This window comes from Bactrocera tryoni, chromosome 3, assembly GCF_016617805.1.
Source record: "Bactrocera tryoni isolate S06 chromosome 3, CSIRO_BtryS06_freeze2, whole genome shotgun sequence".
Classification (NCBI taxonomy): Eukaryota; Metazoa; Arthropoda; class Insecta; order Diptera; family Tephritidae; genus Bactrocera; species Bactrocera tryoni.
In genome coordinates, this window is record NC_052501.1 from 65624068 (window position 1) to 65641678 (window position 17611).

The 17611-nt window shown below is 35.1% G+C and overlaps 1 protein-coding gene across 1 annotated transcript in view; it reads left to right on the forward strand.

The window, feature by feature from the left end:
• Nucleotides 1–14485, forward strand: part of LOC120770738 — a 57496-nt gene extending 43011 nt beyond the window's left edge. The window contains exon 3 of the mRNA XM_040098326.1: nucleotides 14345–14485. Coding sequence (XP_039954260.1) covers nucleotides 14345–14485 — 141 coding nt within the window. The remainder of the gene's footprint in view (nucleotides 1–14344) is intronic.
• The last annotated feature ends 3126 nt before the right edge of the window (nucleotides 14486–17611 follow it).

A 17611-nucleotide genomic window follows, 5' to 3' on the forward strand; every position in this document is an offset into this window, starting at 1 on the left:
ACCTACCTATCTATAAACAAATTAAAATATTGTTGCAAAAATTGCGGGATTGTAGCGTTGAAATGGGTGAGAAATACGGTAAATATATAATATCCATTTTCAGTTGACTAGAAAGTTTAGCATTTACAATCAAATATTTATATTGTAATATTATTAAATATGAGTCTTTCATTGAATTTGTATCTCAGTAGTGCTTTAATTTAAGATGGATTTGCATTTTGGTTGCGGTTAAATTTGAGGGTTTGGATATAATTTGAGTTATATTCAAATTGATTTGAGTTGAAATTGAGTTTGAGTTCGATTGAAGTTGAAATTATGTTTGAGTATAAATTGAGTTAAATTAAGTTTATTTTGAGTTTAAATTGTATTTGAGTATAAATTGAGTTTGAGTTCGTTCGAAGTTGATTGTGAGTTGAAATTTAGTTTGAGTATAAATTGAGTTTGAGTTCGTTTTAAGTTGATTTTGAGTTGAAATAGAGTTTGAGTTCGATTCAATTTGCTTTTGCCATAATTTTGTACTAGACTTTAAATTTAAATATATATTTGAGTGTTTACAGATTCGAGTTTCAAATATTGCTGCATTAGTGTTTAAGTTTAAATCTGAAACTAAACTTTTACCATTGAGTTTGAGTTTACGATTGAGTCTCTGCTTGCATGGCATTGAGCCATGTATTCTAAAAGTTTAAATTGCTACTTTAGTAAGACTTAAAAAATTAATTGTAAATGCAGATATGTGAATTTCGAATTGAGTTTCAGTTTGCAAATGAGTTTTATATTGAATCACACCTTAAAGCAAAACTTGCTTAGAGATCGAAACATTGAGATAAAATTATATTTAAATTTTGTTTTGGCTGAATTTGAAATTTTTAAGAGATATTTTTAAATACTTAAATTTGAGTGCTTCTAAATTTGAGTTTATGCTTGAGTTTAAAAGTGAATACAATATTTCAATTTTATTCTTTAGTTTGAAATAGATTTTCAGTTTGAGTGTGAATTTGAATAGAAGGAGAGAAGTGGAACTCAAAGTTAAGCTTCTGGGTGAATTTCTTGCTTGTCATTTTGTTTGATTGTAAAATTTTGTAAAATCAGTTTTATAATTGCTTAAGTTAGAATTATAGTTCGAGCTGTAGCTTAGATGGATGAAAGATAAGAATTGTGGAATAAATATTCGCCTTCAAATTACAATACAATGACATATATCTTTTTGTAAAAGACATCCAAAAGACGCTTTAAACCAACAAACATAAACTTTACCAAAATTATTGCGAAATGTACAAAGCATCTGTTTTTCTAGCTACAAACCACCAATACTTCACCATAAAGCGTGACAAATCAAAAAAATATTTTAAAACACATACTTCAAATTTTACTTACACAGAATAAATTAGTAATCAGTTCAATCATTATTTATGTGGCCCAAAGTCGAAATTAATGCCAAAGCACATTCGACAACGCCTACCAGCCTGCGTTGCATACTTTGTGGCGCTAATATGTAGTAAATTTGTTTCTCGCACAGCGCCTACCAGTTTAGACTAGACAAGGCATTGCTGGAGGCGTTTATGGCAATGATGTAGACGAGCCTCATTCATCAATATCCAAAATGTTGTGCAATTGTTTGCCACGCAAATGTGGCTACATTCTGTTGTCTGCCTGAGGATGCTTGTAGCTTTACGTGTTGATTGACTCTTCTTTGAATTATGTATTTTCATTATTGTGTTTGTTCAAATTTTAATCAATGTTAGTTTTGAGCTTAAGGTTAATTACGCAGGTCTGCAACTCGTACTCTGATTTGCACTCGTATCTATTTAAGTGTATTGAGAACTGAAAAAATTCCAAGTTGTTTTGTAAAAAGCAAAAATTTTATAAAAGCAAGTGTTTTTTCGGACATAATTAAAGCCATAAATACATAGGTAGAATTTGGTTTTGATAATCCTATTTTTAAATATATATATACAGGCCAAAAGTATTATTACCTTCCAAATAAAAAACGGCCAGTATGGGCTAAGGTTAAAACTGGAGCGCTCCCGGCAAAAAGTAAAGTATCAACGAGCACCCCACTGTTCCTAACACTAAGGAAATGGCGGAAGCTTACTTTGCAACACTCAATCCTCAATTTCTTTGAACTTCCCTGCGTTCTTTAAATTTTAGAAATGAATCCAAATTTAATTTATTGTTATGATGTAAGGAAGCCTAGGCGCTGAAAGATAACATTTTAAGTAATACTCTCAAGCATGTTGGAGACTGCATTATATTGTGTATGATGCAATGAAAGTAACAGGGCTGCAGAAGTAGTAAAAGGCGTCAGTAACGTTGTTTTCGTCGAAGGAATGTAAAGAATGGACTCCTAGGCAGTATTGAAAATGTAATTTGTTTCCGCAAGCAGCTAAATTATATTTAAATAGCGGCTACTGCTTCATTCACGATAAGGACCCAAAGAATTCTAGTGTAGTGGTTAAAGAACAGTTGTTGTACAATGTGAGAAAAGTGCTGTCACATCTTTCCGGGAGGCCAGACCTCAATCCTATTGAACACCTGTGGGCCTTTATGGAAATGAAAGAACGAGAGAGCTAAGTTAAGAGCAAAAATGAGGTTGCAACCGCTCTTCACAAAATGGGATGAAATATACCTCTTCAATTTACACAAGATTTGGTGCAAATTTGTCTACGATTAAAATACTGCAACCTATGATAGAGACCAAAGGTGCACATACAAAATAATAATTTTCGTTAAAGTGTGTCAAGAAGTTAATTTATGCAAATTTTACAAGATTTTTTTTGATCTGCAAAAATGGAATTATTTTGGATTTTTAAATTTTTTGGAGAAACTGGATTTTCAAAAATAAATATCGATTACATACATTATGAAAACTAATAAAACGACCTTCTTTCCATTTTAAGATATAAGAGATTTTTAATAACTTGTGAGATAAGCCACCCCCAATCAAAAAATATAACTGTACAAGTTTTTTTGGTTCTCTGTCTATGATGTTGAAGCAACAATTTTTGTAACGAAGTATACCACAGTTCGCATATTTGGACATACAACTTGGAGATCAAGATACAGTTTGGAGACTTCAGAAACTCTGCAACGATCTGTTGAAAATCCTCGCAACTGGTTCAAGAGCAAGAAAAAATCTTATCAATATAATTTCATCCTTTTTTTTCACAGAAAGCAAGGTTTGCGTTCTCCAAGTTCACGGCATTACAAATAAAACATTAAACTTAACTTTATAACGACTCTGAAAATATCTCTAAATTCAGCTGTACCTGAAAATATTTGCTGAGAAAGTATGAAATAGATTCCCCAAGATCCTATTTGGATCCTGTACAACATCCTCGATCACGTCGGTGCCATAATTTTGAATTTTTCTTTAATTTTTTCTCCTTCAGTCATGAAACTCTTGCGCTTACTCATTTCCAAGAAGCTGTTGTGGCTTAGTAACTTTTATATCATTTAATTGATTCTCCCTTTTTAAAGTAAACAAAACTTGTATAACAAACTGTTGCATACTTTTGTGGATGGCAAAAGCTTCTACACTCTATCATTTACACTTACCGCATAGCTCAATGCAGTTGTGAATGTTTTCTTGTTCGCTGTCATTCCATTTCTAACCTTACAACATAAGTTTTTATTTATAAATGCCAAAATGGCAACCACCTCGTTTTGTTACCAATGCTTCCAGCGGCGAGCTCCACTTAGCGCAGCATCTCAAATTCGTTGTTAACTCTTTTCTGCTTCCTCCTCATCCTCTAAGCCACAACATATTTAACTGTACCTGTCATTTCGTGAACACCTCTGTGCGTGAAAAGTTTTTAATGATGCGTCCAACAAGCTGTCGTTCAAGCTGACCAACTTCCTCAGCTCATAACCACCACCTCAACTTCCACAAACTGCAGTTGTTTACACTACATGTATAAGGTTTCACCATGAGTTACGTGCAATGCGGTTGACTTGCATTTTGCCCCCAACTATTTACTCCTGAATGTCAAATTCTTCACAAAGCTACGTATACGCCCTGTCAACCTTCAGGGGTTAACAATTTATTGTTTGTGCAAATGAGTTTGATTGAAAGAGTGACTATATACGCGTGCAATTTTTAACATTTCTTGTTAAAACAATTTTTTTTTGGCGGTTTATTAAAAAAATCGAGGCCATCGACACGTTGTTGGATCGTATCTCTTACCATGGTAAAATGGCAAACTCTATTGAAGAGACATGTCAAAAGAGCGGTAAAAAATATAGCGTCTTTTGCTGTCCCTATCGATTCACTCTTGTAGCGTCCCTTTCGAAAAACACGTTATTACTTCAACTAATAACGTTACTTTTCCACATAAACTATTTTAGCATTTTTGCCATTTAGGTTCAACTAAAATTCATATTTTCAAATCAGAACTTCACAGCCTCCATGTAATTTAATTTGCGGTTTTCTTAAATTGGGTTACACAGCTGATAAAGCAAATTTTCCAGTGGAAGATTGCAGTTGTCACAGCCCGCATTTTAGAAGCGTTGGTCGCTTTTGTCGAAGCATCAAAGGCTACTTTGCAGTTGTCATAGGCAACCAGTGGCAGTGTAGCAAGCAGCTACAACAACCATAGCCTTAGCAACAGCTTCGACGAGAGGATTTCACGCCTCGTCAAAAGCAACAGAAACAGCAACAAAGTTCTGTTGACCAGCGACAGCCGGGCACAATAAGCTGTCAGTAGCTGTCGACCCAAATGATTGCTACATAAGTAAAAGTGAATGCGCCAACTGAGTAGGAGGCAGGCGAGCCGAATATATGCAGCGTTACATGCATGCGTTTTCGAATATATGTGAATGTGAGCATGTCATAGAATGGATTACTTTGAATATATGCGTACAGTTGACGATTTTAAGCACAATTTTCAGCGATGAGTTTGAAAATGGTGACATGTAATGTATGTTGCGGTGTATCCTAAATTTGTTTCACGAATTTCGATAGATTCTCGGTATGTTATAGAGTGCAACAAAAACTGTGATAATAGAACAAAAATTAAAGGAAAAATAATTTACGGGTAATGTATACCAGGGAAAAAATGGGAGGAGTAAGTACTATTGAATTTTTAAGGGTTATAACTGATTTATCTTGATTTACAGCAAAACTAAGAATGCTATAGAAAAAAATTATGCGCCAAATTTTTAGGTAGTGAAAATATACTTTTTTCACTAACCCCAAAATTTATGCGAAAAATTCAAGTATTCAAATTTTACGAAATTTGGTGTCAACTTACCTTCTTATGCGCGAATCACAAAGCTTATTTCAACTGAAAATCGAAATCGTCAATCATCACATTTTTGCCATTTTCAAAATTATGCACTAGTCAGTTAGGCTAAATATTTGGTGTAAGGTTTCATAAAGCCAGTTAGAGCAATAGTAATTCTACACTTCATTTCTATCAACATACCCTGAGATCGCTCTTTCTTTAACATCTAATGTCCTACTCTCAAGTTTTGAGTTATTAAGAAAACGGTAACCGACTAACACTCAGGTTATCCTTCAGTAAATAAAATTATTAATAAATTTTATTAAGTCGTACTAATTGGTTTTAGCACAGACAGGTTATACGAAACTTCAAATATGGGCTGCGACTACATCTTTATGCTCCATCCATTGAGTCAAGGCCTGAATACAAGCGGGATTGTCCGCATAGACTTTACTTTTTGCACATCCCCACAGGAAACAGTCAAGCGGTGTGACATCATACGACCTTGGTAGCCAACCGACCGGCCCGAAACATGAAATTATCTCCACATCGAAGTATTATTTCAATAAATGCATTGATTTATAACATGTTTGGGAGTGTTAAAACGAAATATCCCCGAGATCACGGGCTTCAAATTCAGGCATCAAATAGTCGGTTATAATGGCGCGATAAGAGCCGCCATTGACGGCTACGTTTTCACCGACAATAGTTTAGTAAAAAAGTGGATCGATATTTTTACCAGCCCACAAACCACACCAAGCTGTTGCTCTTTGAATTAAATGGCAGCTCTGGAATCTCTTAAGGCTCTTTTTTGTTCCAAATGTAGCCGTTTTGCTTGTTTGCATACCAATTGAGCCAGAAATAAACCTCATCAATAACAAAATTTGGTTCGAAAACGTCGAATTTTCTTGTAACTTTTCAAAAGATCTTAGAGTGAAGCGATGACGCTTGGGAAAGTCGAGTGGCTTCAGTACTTACACAAGCTGTATTTTGTACGCTTTTAATTTAAGATCTCGACGTAGAATGTGCCAAGTCGTTCCATACGTCAGTTCGAGTCTATTCAGTCGAACATTATCTAATAATAAATGTTGGGTCAAAATGGGTAATGGTGTTGAGAATAGTTTCCTCCGTAGGCCGATTATGTTGATCATAATTTGAGCGAAGCCCGCAAAATATATTCTTTACAGTACGTGAATTTTCGCAATAAAGTTGAACATTTTGTAAACGTTGTTCTGACGTCAGTTTTTTCATGATGAAATGCCAAACAGTACTGAACAAAAGCAACATGACAACTTAGCTAAAAAAAACAAGTAAAAATATTATCAAGAAAATACCTTTACTGGGATCACTCGTTACAATCGCCAGAAGCATTAAATTTTACACCTGGGATGATACATGTGAGCTTTATAGAAGTTGGGGTCAAAAATGGACGATGGGTGAGGCACCAGACACTGTTCGGTGAGAAGCCATTCTCAAGACTTATTCGACCGATTACGAACAAATTTGATACATAATGTTAACTTGGCATTCTATGTTCCAGTGCCAAAACAAACAAAGTTGAACTACAACCACGACTTCTTACAAATCATGCACCAGTGAATACATCGGTATACAACTTTGCTCGAATAGCGCGCTTCAATTAGGCCACCTTATGATCAAATAAATGTTCAAAGGGGACCAAAAATATTCATCTGCGAACTTTATATCGAAATTATCTGTCAATCTGTGAAATATATTATAGAAATTTAGAGAGAATCCTTTCTAATATAAGTATGACTAGATGTTCAAAATTGGGTTAATGGAGTTATCGCAATTATCGCAGTGCGCAAAATTTAAACAAAAAATGGCTCATAAACAAAATAAAATTTTGAATGTGCGCCAATCAAGAACCTCCTGGAATTACAAATAATTGTGAACCTCAAACTCTGAGAGCATTTCATGATAAGCGCATTACTTTTCAATTTTAGCACATATCTTTTCACTCGAAACGTCAAGCATTTTTTGCTGCGCAATTTTATGATATTCTGATTACGAACAAAGAGCGACAATAAATGCCCAAAAGTGTCACGCTAATATGTAAAATATGCGTTTGGTGCTCGCTCACAAGCATTCTAAGTAGCTATAAACTCTTATCTCACAATTTTCCAATTGAACACAAGAGTTGAAAAGTTTACCGCCTGCAAGAAAACAACAATGACATAAGAAATGATTTATCGTGTTTATGCGCCTAAAAGTAGACATGTGACTAATTGACTTGAAAAAAATGCCAAAAATGCGACTTAAAAATTTATAGGAATTTAAATAGAGAGTAAAAGGACATACAAAGCCAATCAACACATTGTAAAAATATCTTTAGGCGTGCATACTTATAAATAAATAAATTGCAATTATTATATATTATATATATTAGAATCTATGTATATTATATATTTTATAGCGAAATACTCTGATTTTGCTATCGGCAGCAATCAATTTCTTCTCCCCACCCATTCATAATGTGCCCGAAACGCACAGAGAAAAAGTCGTGTCATAGCATACTTTAAGGCGTTCACTCGTTTGTCATGAAAATCTTTCGTTGGCATCATTTGTTCGGCGCGCCTGCATTGTCTACCAAGCAGTCGGCGCTGTCATTTGACAGCAAGGTTACTTGGCTTGCAACGCAGTTAGATCCTTCCGACACCCACACTGCTCGTTAAGCACATCTGCTAACGTCAATATGTATTACTATCCACTTCAGCATATTCGGCAGTTTCATTGGCGCTTTCAACAGTCATTTGTCGCCGCTCAAATACAAAAATTCTGGTGTCTAACATCAAACACCTTGAAAGACATTGTGAAGAAAGTACCAGAGAATTGTAAATAAAACGCAAAGTATTTAATTATTAACGATTTTTCTAGTCTTCGAAACACTTTTCATTAGCATTTTTTTGGATGGCCTTCAGCTCCTTCAGCGAATTTTGTTTTATCTCTGCGATCGACTGAAAAATAGTTCCAAGGAGCGGAAACTTCAGTTTGGAGAACAAGAAAAAATCACAATGAGCCAAATCAGGTGAATACGGTGGTCGATGGATGTTACTTATCACGTTTTAGGCCTTAAACTCGATCACAACCGTGACTCGATGGTGCATTATCATTGTGTAAAATCCATGAATTGTTCTTCCACATTTCAGGCCGTTTTTGACGGATGTTCTCAGGCAAATTCGTCAATACGGCCAAATAGAACTCCTTATTACCGTCTGTCCCTCCGAAACAAATTCGTCAAGCACCAAACCAGAAATATCGAAATAAATGAGCATCACCTTGATTTGTGAGCGGCTTTGGCCTGGTTTTTTGTTTGCGGCTCGTTTTTCCCTCTATTCTGATGGTTTTTGACTAATTTGCATGTCAAACTCATTAACCCATGTCTCATAGACTGTTATAATGTTCTCCATGAATCTGCAATCGATAGAGCATGCCCAAAGTGACATGTTTACCATACTCTTTTTGAAAAAAAATCAGCTTTATCGGGATAATTCGAGCAGGAATGCGTTCTATATCCAAAACATCCACCAAAATCATTCGAACGAACTCGCAAGAGATGTCGAGCTTTTTTGTTAATCTTAATCTCTTAATAATCGCCTGATGATTTTCAATCACCATATCTTTTACTTTTTTAATATTTTCATCAGTTGAAGAAGTGGAAGGTCGTTCAGAACGAGGCATGTTTTCAACGATTTCTCGACCGTTTTTGAAAGCTTTGCACCACTCTTAGGCTTGTGTTTTTGATAAAACTGAATCAAAACATTTCTAACATTCTCACTGATTATGCACAAGAAATTTGGTTAGAAATACAAAATTTGAGACAAATTCTGTTTCGATATTTTTATACATTGCAAAAATCGCAACGCACTACTAAAGTGTACGGCTCATAGTAACTAAGGACAGCCCTGCCAACTTAGACAAATACATTTGTTTAAAATATAATTTATTCGGGGAATGTTACTATAATTTTCGGGAGCTTCAAAAACCAAAATTCTGGTCTTTTACTTCAAATACTTTGAAATATGTACTAAATTGTTTATTGCTTAGCCTTGTTGAAAACGATGCTTGTTCTAAAATTGTATTCCAAATTTACCAGCGAGCTTGAGTGTAGGTGCAAAATTGTTTTTATTTTCTTATTGGAAGTTAAATTTAAATTTTTACATCAACTGTGGATGTTAGGTCGATTTAGAACACCTTGAAATATACAGTAAACAAATGATTGATATTGTGATGCTTTATATTATTAAGACACTTTACACGAAAACTTCTGTCAAGCACTTTATTGCTCCAATTAAAAGAAAACAAAATTGGCATAATTTCATACATTTTCTAAATTCTGAAGAAGTCTTTTTGAATACTGAAAAGTATACACATCAAAACTCAATACACAGAAATTTTTATTTTTAAAAATTTGGCCTCTAAATCAATCATATCTTTGATATTTTTCTAATTTAAGTATAAAAACAAACTTTTTGTACCAAAAGTAAACTATTGCAACTTGAGCCTTAAGGCTTGAGACTTTAATTATTCCAGACTGAAACAGATTTGACACAATTTTTATTTTGACTTCAATTAAGTTTTAGTACAAAATTTTTAGTCCTTTTTTGTACTAAAATTTTGTTGATATATTTTCAAACAAAATAGTAAATTTAGTACTCAAAATAGTAACAAATAACATTGAAAAAAGCTTCATCATAACTTGAAAAAAGTTTTAGTACACTTTTTTGTACTCAAAAAAAAGTTTTAGTACACTTTTTTGTACTGAAATGTTTTTCTATATATTTTCAAACGAAATAGTAAATTTAGTACTCAAAGTGGTATAAAATAACTTTGACACAATTTTCATCGTGACTAGAAAAAGTTTTAGCACAAAAATTTTAGTACCGTTTTTTTTGTACAAAAATACTTTTAATATATTTTCAAACGGAATTGTATATTTATTACTGAAACTAGTCAAAACAAACTTTGACTCAATTTTCAACATGACTTGAAAAAAGTTTTTGTACACAATTTTTAGTACTCCTTTTTTGTACTAACGTTTTTGTAGAATGCTTTTCAAAATTAATAGTAACTTCAGTACTCAAAGTGTTGTATGACATATGATACCAAACAAATTTCCAATATTAGCTGCTTAGCTTAAACAATTTGATTTTTTGAACACATATGTATGTATGTATTGTTTTTTTTATTTAACTTTAGCATTAATTTTCAAATTGCACGCTTTGCAAAAAGTTTGAAATTTGTCTATGGCTATTAGCTGAAATATTCACCGAGTAGATATATTTTTAACGAACCGTTATATTTCATCTGTATAATTTTATTTTGCACAAGAAAATTAAAATTGCTTTCAACACAGTGCAGTTCTCTTTTACACTTACTCGTACACACACATATACCTTTCAGTCGAGTTCAACCGTTCAATCCATTTTTCACTTCATTGACATTTTTGCACACTTTTATAATGCTTCGAGTAAACACACGCACACACAACTCTACAAAGGGCACTTACACATACTTATGAAAAGGCATATTAAAGAATAAAGTGAGGTGTGTTTATGTATGCAGTGTGTATGTCTGTGTTGAGGCCATAACCATTCAAGACCGTTTTATAAATAATTTGCATGTAGCCAACAAAAAGGCAATTGCAAGCATGCACACACAAACAACAAGTTGTAAGTACATACCTACATACATACATATACCCTCGTTAGTGTGCGCTCCCGCTACTAATTTGTTTGTGCCGAACATTTGAATGGGCAGTAAAACTTTCAATTTCCATTTTTAGAAGATAAGTACTAGATGGATAAAATTTTTATATCGGTCATAGTTTGGTAAGCTTAAACAGGCAGAAATGTATTAATGAGATCCTTCTCTTAAATTTTGTGAATTGGAAAATCAAAATTTCTTCAGCTAGTTTACTTATATACAAAATCTAAGGTTCGTAACTGTAGTAAATATAGCACTAACCACACACAATTTAGCTTTCAAATCGACCACCTCGAAATATAATTTTCTTTCTTTTCAGCCGTTCTTCCTTTTCGCTTTTCGGCGCCAATTGGAGATGTCAAATGCAGCCAGGATCTACTCTACCTCGTCTTTCCAACGGAGTAGATGTCTTCCTCTTTCTCCGCTTCCCCCAGTGAGTACTCGGTCGAATACTTTCCAATATGTAATTCGCTGAACTATGACAATGCCGTCGAATATCTTGTACAGCTCATAACTCCATCGAATGCGGAAATCACCGTTGCCAATGCGCAAAGGACCATATATCTTCCGCGAATCACCTCTCGAAAACACGCAACGTTGAGTCATCAAATGTTGTCAATTTTTCGCAGAACTTTATTTTGGAATCTTTGCACCGCTAGTTTATATCAATAGACTCGTTTAAAGTAATGTACCATTTCTACGTTTATTTTACAATTTGATTGATTGAAGATTGTATTCTGTTCGTCGACTCAGCTTTATTATACTCTCGCAACAAAGTTGCTAAGGAGAGTATTATAGTTTTGTTCACATAACGGTTGTTTGTAAGTCCTAAAACTAAAAGAGTCAGATATAGGTTATATATACCAAAGTGATCAGGGTGACGAGTAGAGTCGAAATCCGATGTCTGTCTGTCCGTCCGTCTGTCCGTCCGTCCGTCCGTCCGTCCGTGCAAGCTGTAACTTGAGTAAAAAATTGAGATATCATGATGAAAACTTGGTACACGTATTCCTTGGCTCCATAAGAGGTTAAGTTCGAAGATGGGCAAAATCGGCCCACTGCCACGTCCACAAAATGGCGAAAAACGAAAACCTATAAAGTGTCATAACTAAGCCATAAATAAAGATATTAAAGTGAAATTTGGCACAAAGGATCGCATTAGAGAGGGGCATATTTGGACGTAATTCTTTTGGAAAAGTGGGCGTGGCCCCGCCCCCTACTAAGTTTTTTGTACATATCTCGGAAACTACTATAGCTATGTCAACCAAACTCTATAGAGTCGTTTCCTTCAGGCATTTCCATATAAAGTTTAAAAATGGAAGAAATCGGATAATAACCACGCCCACCACCCATACAAAGGTTATGTTGAAAATCACTAAAAGTGCGTTAACCGACTAACAAAAAACGTCAGAAACACTAAATTTTACGGAAGAAATTGCAGAAAGAAGCTGCACCCAGGCTTTTTTTAAAAATTGAAAATGGGCGTGGCCTCGCCCACTTATGGACCAAAAACCATATCTCAGGAACTACTAGACCGATTTCAATGAAATTCGGTATATAATATTTTCTTAACACCCTGATGACATGTACGAAATATGGGTGAAATCGGTTCACAACCACGCCTTCTTCCAATATAACGCTATTTTGAATTCCATCTGATGCCTTCTCTGTATAATATACTAGTGGTACACATAAGGAACCAATGATGATAGGGGAATAAAACTTTACAAAATACGGTATTTGAAAAATATGTAAAAATGACGGATAATGAAATCTCGATTATCACTTTATCATGCGAGACGTTTATTTTACAATTTGATTGATTGAATATTGTATTCTGTTCGTCGACTCAGCTTTATTTTTACCGATCATATTGATGCAGGTATCATCTGCGAATGTGGCGATTGTGCGGTTTGGCGGCGTAGGCAATTAAGTAGTAAAGAAAAAATGATAAGAGTAGTTCCCGGATACTTCCTTGGGGTACACCTGTTTTTATTGGCTGTAACGTAGAATATGATTGACCCTACTTGATTCTGAAGTAGCGGATGTTCAGATAAAAGGCACCTATGTCAGTAAGATACTGTTGGGAGAGAAGTTTAATTTTTAATTTATGAAAAAAGCCATGGTGCCATAATCTATCGAACGCCTAAGATACGTAAAGAAAAATAGTTGTGCAAATTTGCTTTTTTCATCGCATCTTCCATTATGCTTGCTGTTCGATAAACTTGATCGATTTTGGAATGTTGAGATCTAAATTCAAACTAATAAATTGGCATAAGGCCCTTTTACGGTACGATTTTGACACTTTTCGACTGACATTTCGCCAAAATTTACTCTTTCTTGTTGCAACGCACACCACCGGCCGATGACTTTGGCAGTTAAAGCCTGCACCAACAAAGCATTTTGTATGCAGCAATTTGCGCAGTTGACTTACAAACCCACAGACCGATATTGCATTTGCATACTAAGGCATGCTGTGCCATGCCAAGCTATGCCGCATGCGGTTGCGGTTTGCATGGCCAACTTGTAGCGTTTAAGGCATTCTTATATGCTATATCTAGCATATGTATGCATATACATATACATATACACTTAAACTCCCACGGACGTATGTAGCTGTAAAATGTAGGGTAGAAGGGGGAGCATTCGCCTCTTTTTTATTTGAGGTGCTCTCATAAAAAAACTGTTAATGGTTTTTCAAAACTTTTTTTTGTTTAAGAGCTTACATTTGTTGGCTTTAAATTTTACCCGTTTTATTCTGATTACCTCGCATATTTATATACAAATTTTACGGATTTCCCAAGATGCCCAAAAGGGTGAAACTGCCCCATCCATGGGGTAAATTCGCCAGTGAGATGGGGCGCAATCGTCAAAGGGAAAATGCAATTTTAAGCTGGTGGCACAACCATTTTTTTTTTTTTTATTAAACAACATTTTACAAAAAATGAGCTTAAATTTTATTAATTCATGTAAAAGTAACAAAAAAAGTGTTATATTATATTGGTAGAGATTAACAAGGCAGTTCATTGTAAAAACAACTAAAGGCAGGTACCTGAGTTATTCATTAAAGGTACGAATGACAATTCGAAATACCTACATATGTTAATATTTATATTGTATGCCGGTAAGAACTAATTCATAAAAAATAAATGGGATATAGTGACGAGTTTTACATTACATTGTACTGCGACATATCTACATCAAATATGTATGTTGCAGCTGATCGGGACGTTCCTGCGGGATGGCTTGGGTCCGGCAACTTCAGGGCAATGTCATCTTTTGGAATATAGAATATGTCGTTAACACATGGTTCATAAAATGTCCATGAACCTGGCTTTTTTCTAAAAAAATCAACAGTTACCGAATTCAGACATTCAGACTATATCTTGCCAACATAGAACTTATCTACCTGCCCACCAAATCGAACAAGTACGAATTTGGTCTCACCAAGGCTCTCTGGTTCTACAAACGAACCAACAGATCTGTCGGATTCAGCGAAGCTTAAGGCATCTGCTAAGTCAGATAATGAGTCGACGTAGGTTTTACGTTTTTCATTAATTATTTTCGGAACTCCTTTTCGTACCAATGGTTTCTTTGCTTGTTTTTTCTTTTGCTGCTGTGTTCGTTCCTATTCTTCTTTTGCTGGAGTAGATGTCAAGATTGTGGATTTTAACTTTCTTTTGTTAGATTTAGATTGTTGAATTCTAGGGAGTGGACGAACTTGCTCCGGAGTTTTTGGAAGAGGTGGGGTGTGACTGGTGGCTCAAACAGGATATCAGGTTCATTTGAAATCACATCTTGTTGAAGTATAGGTTCATTATCATTGTCAGCGGTTCGATGTTCTTCATTTGGTTCGTTTACGAAGTCTGTTTCAGGAAATATTTGTCTGTTAAATGGGCTGATACCTGTCATTTCAAATCCTTTGCAAATGTTTTCAGCAGCAAATGCCTTCCAAAATGGGATATTAGATAGCGATGGTATGTCGTAAATTGTAATTATTCTACCAGGGTTGAATACAAGGAAATCATTGAACGAAGTCGCTAAGTACTTTTGAAACGGACCAAATACAGATACATCCAATGGTTGGAGCTTGTGTAACGTATGTGGCGGAAAAGTAATCATATGAATACCATTTTCTCTGCAAAATATGATTGCTGTTAGACTGCAGTGGGAGACGTGATTGTCTAGGAAAAGGATTATTGGTTTCTCCTTGGAACACTGAGTGTTATTTTTGATGTGCTTTAGGACTTCTATAAAGCCTTGAGCTGTCATCCATCCGCTCTTATCTGTTATCTCCAGACAACCGTTGGGACCCCAATTCACGAAATGTTCTTTATACTTTATACGAGGGAACACATAGATAGGTGGTAGAGCGTTACTAGAAGCGATCCTTTTTCTGCAGAGGCTACTTGAGAAACTGTTCGTCTTCCTTTTGTAGAAATAACCTATGAAATACAAAATAGGTACATATTATTATATGTAATGCAGGTATTTCGGTTAGAATGCTATTAAATTACCTTGGGTGATTGCAACACAGTAGTAATACCCGTTTCGTCTAAATTGTAAATATCACACGGAGAAAATGAATTATTTTTGAGCAAATGCTGCATATTATCGAAAAACTCCATTACTGCGGTTTTCTTAAACGCAGTCAGTCGATAAAGATTTGTATTTTCCGGTTTTCGCAAACTCAAGTCTTGATTTCATTTCATAAATGTGTGGCATCCCCAAAGCAATGTTTCAACCCCAAAGTAATGTGGCAACCCCAAATGCAACTCTGCAAAAAGCATAGATATGACAACCCAAAAACTGGATAAGCTGTCAGCTTGACGACCGCCATTTTTCCTTCTTCTTGGCGCATCATCCCGACTGCTAGCACGCTTCATCATTTTCACTCTCCATTTCATTTTCAATCATCAACTTTGTATCAGTATTTTATATTTTAATAAATCTAAAATTACTGTGGACATCCCACAAATGCTTAAATCCAGTCAATTCCAGCTTTTTCATTATCCACCCATGATAAAGGCATGGTAATATCATTTATTGTGGCAGCCGTGCTGTAGGTTAGAGCATGCTTTAAAATACCCGCATATCTCTTTTTCTTGATGTTTTGTGAAAACTCGATTTGAGGTATATTTCGATGAATACATATATTCACCTTCAGATGACTGGCCATGCCTCCAATTTACTTTTCTTCATTTTTTTTATACGATCTCGAAAAGTAGTTCGTTTTAAAGCATAAAAGTCAGCAGCTTGACTTTTGTTATATTTTTTTGAGATGACATCTTTTATTGCAAGTTTCATCTTCGTCTCATCTAAGTTACATCGGTTAGTTTTTCTTTTGTAGTTTCGAACCATCGCTAAAAGATCTTTGTACCTACAGGTATAAATAAATATTTTAGAAATTTGTCCTGAGTTCATGGTACTAGAAGCACTTCAAGATTAGACATTAAAAGCAAATCCCTAATTACGCTAGTGGCGAATCTATGGCTTGGAGGTCATTGGCCAGTGGTGAATTCACCCCATGGGGTACATTTGGCAGTGGCGAATCATAGCCATGGGGCAGAATCGCCGGCGAAACCACCCCACCAACAGCCTGGCGAATGATCCCCAGGAGGAACCTCTTAAACTAATTTAAACAGTTTTGGCACTTTTAATAAATTGACTAAAACAAGCACTGGCAAGATTTTGTCACTAATGTCAATAGCACACATCTGTGAAATATCTTTTTTAAATCACAAAAACAGAAAAGGTTATTACAAAAAATACTTACAACCAAATATTTTCGCGGTAGTCCGCAAAACATAAAACCTCGTCCGTCCTCGAGCACATGTATAATGAAACTACCAAAGAGTGAGAGGTGGAAGATCATCGATAAATGCACAAAATATCGTTTTTCGATTATCAATAGCTTATTTAATTTTGAAGATAATTGGAGGTGGCATATGTGCCCCACTGGCGAATGCTCCCCCTTCTACCCTACATCTCTTGGAATTGCTACTCCAGCTGGTACCACCAGCCTCTAGAAACTTCAGGAATCTTAAGCCCTCAAAAGTGCTTAAAAGCTTGAGGTTGAGATATATACGAAAGCCTTAAAGTTTTGAAAGCTCCAGAAAGGGATATCATATTCTCCTAAGCCCTGAAGCTTACAAATATGCGGCTTCTATTTAAACGCCACATTAGCGGCGATTTTAAAATTAATTTCTAATAAGATGTTTTGAAATTTATTTTTAAAAATTCTACTCATCGTAAAGCAAAAAAATCTGATTAAAAGGGAACATGCTAAAGGAGATATTACAATTTACTAGCATTTGTGATAAATTAAAAAATAAGTTCCTTAAGATGGGGAAAAGATAGAGTATTCAATTTAAATTCGGCGATTTCTACGTTGAGTGAAATTATTCAACAAAGTATTTCCATTAAGTTTTGTATGCTGAATCAAATTTTTCACGCCGAAGCGTTCAGAATGTTGGAAAAGGCCTTCGCTAATGATTGTTTGTCGTGAGCATGTGTTTTTGCTTGTTACAAATTATTCAAAGAGTCTCGAGAACGCGTTGACGACGAACCACGTCCAGGACGGTAATCAACATCAACTGAGGATCAACACGTCAATAAAATAAATGAGTTGGTACTTGAGAATCAGCGATTAACAGCCAGTGATC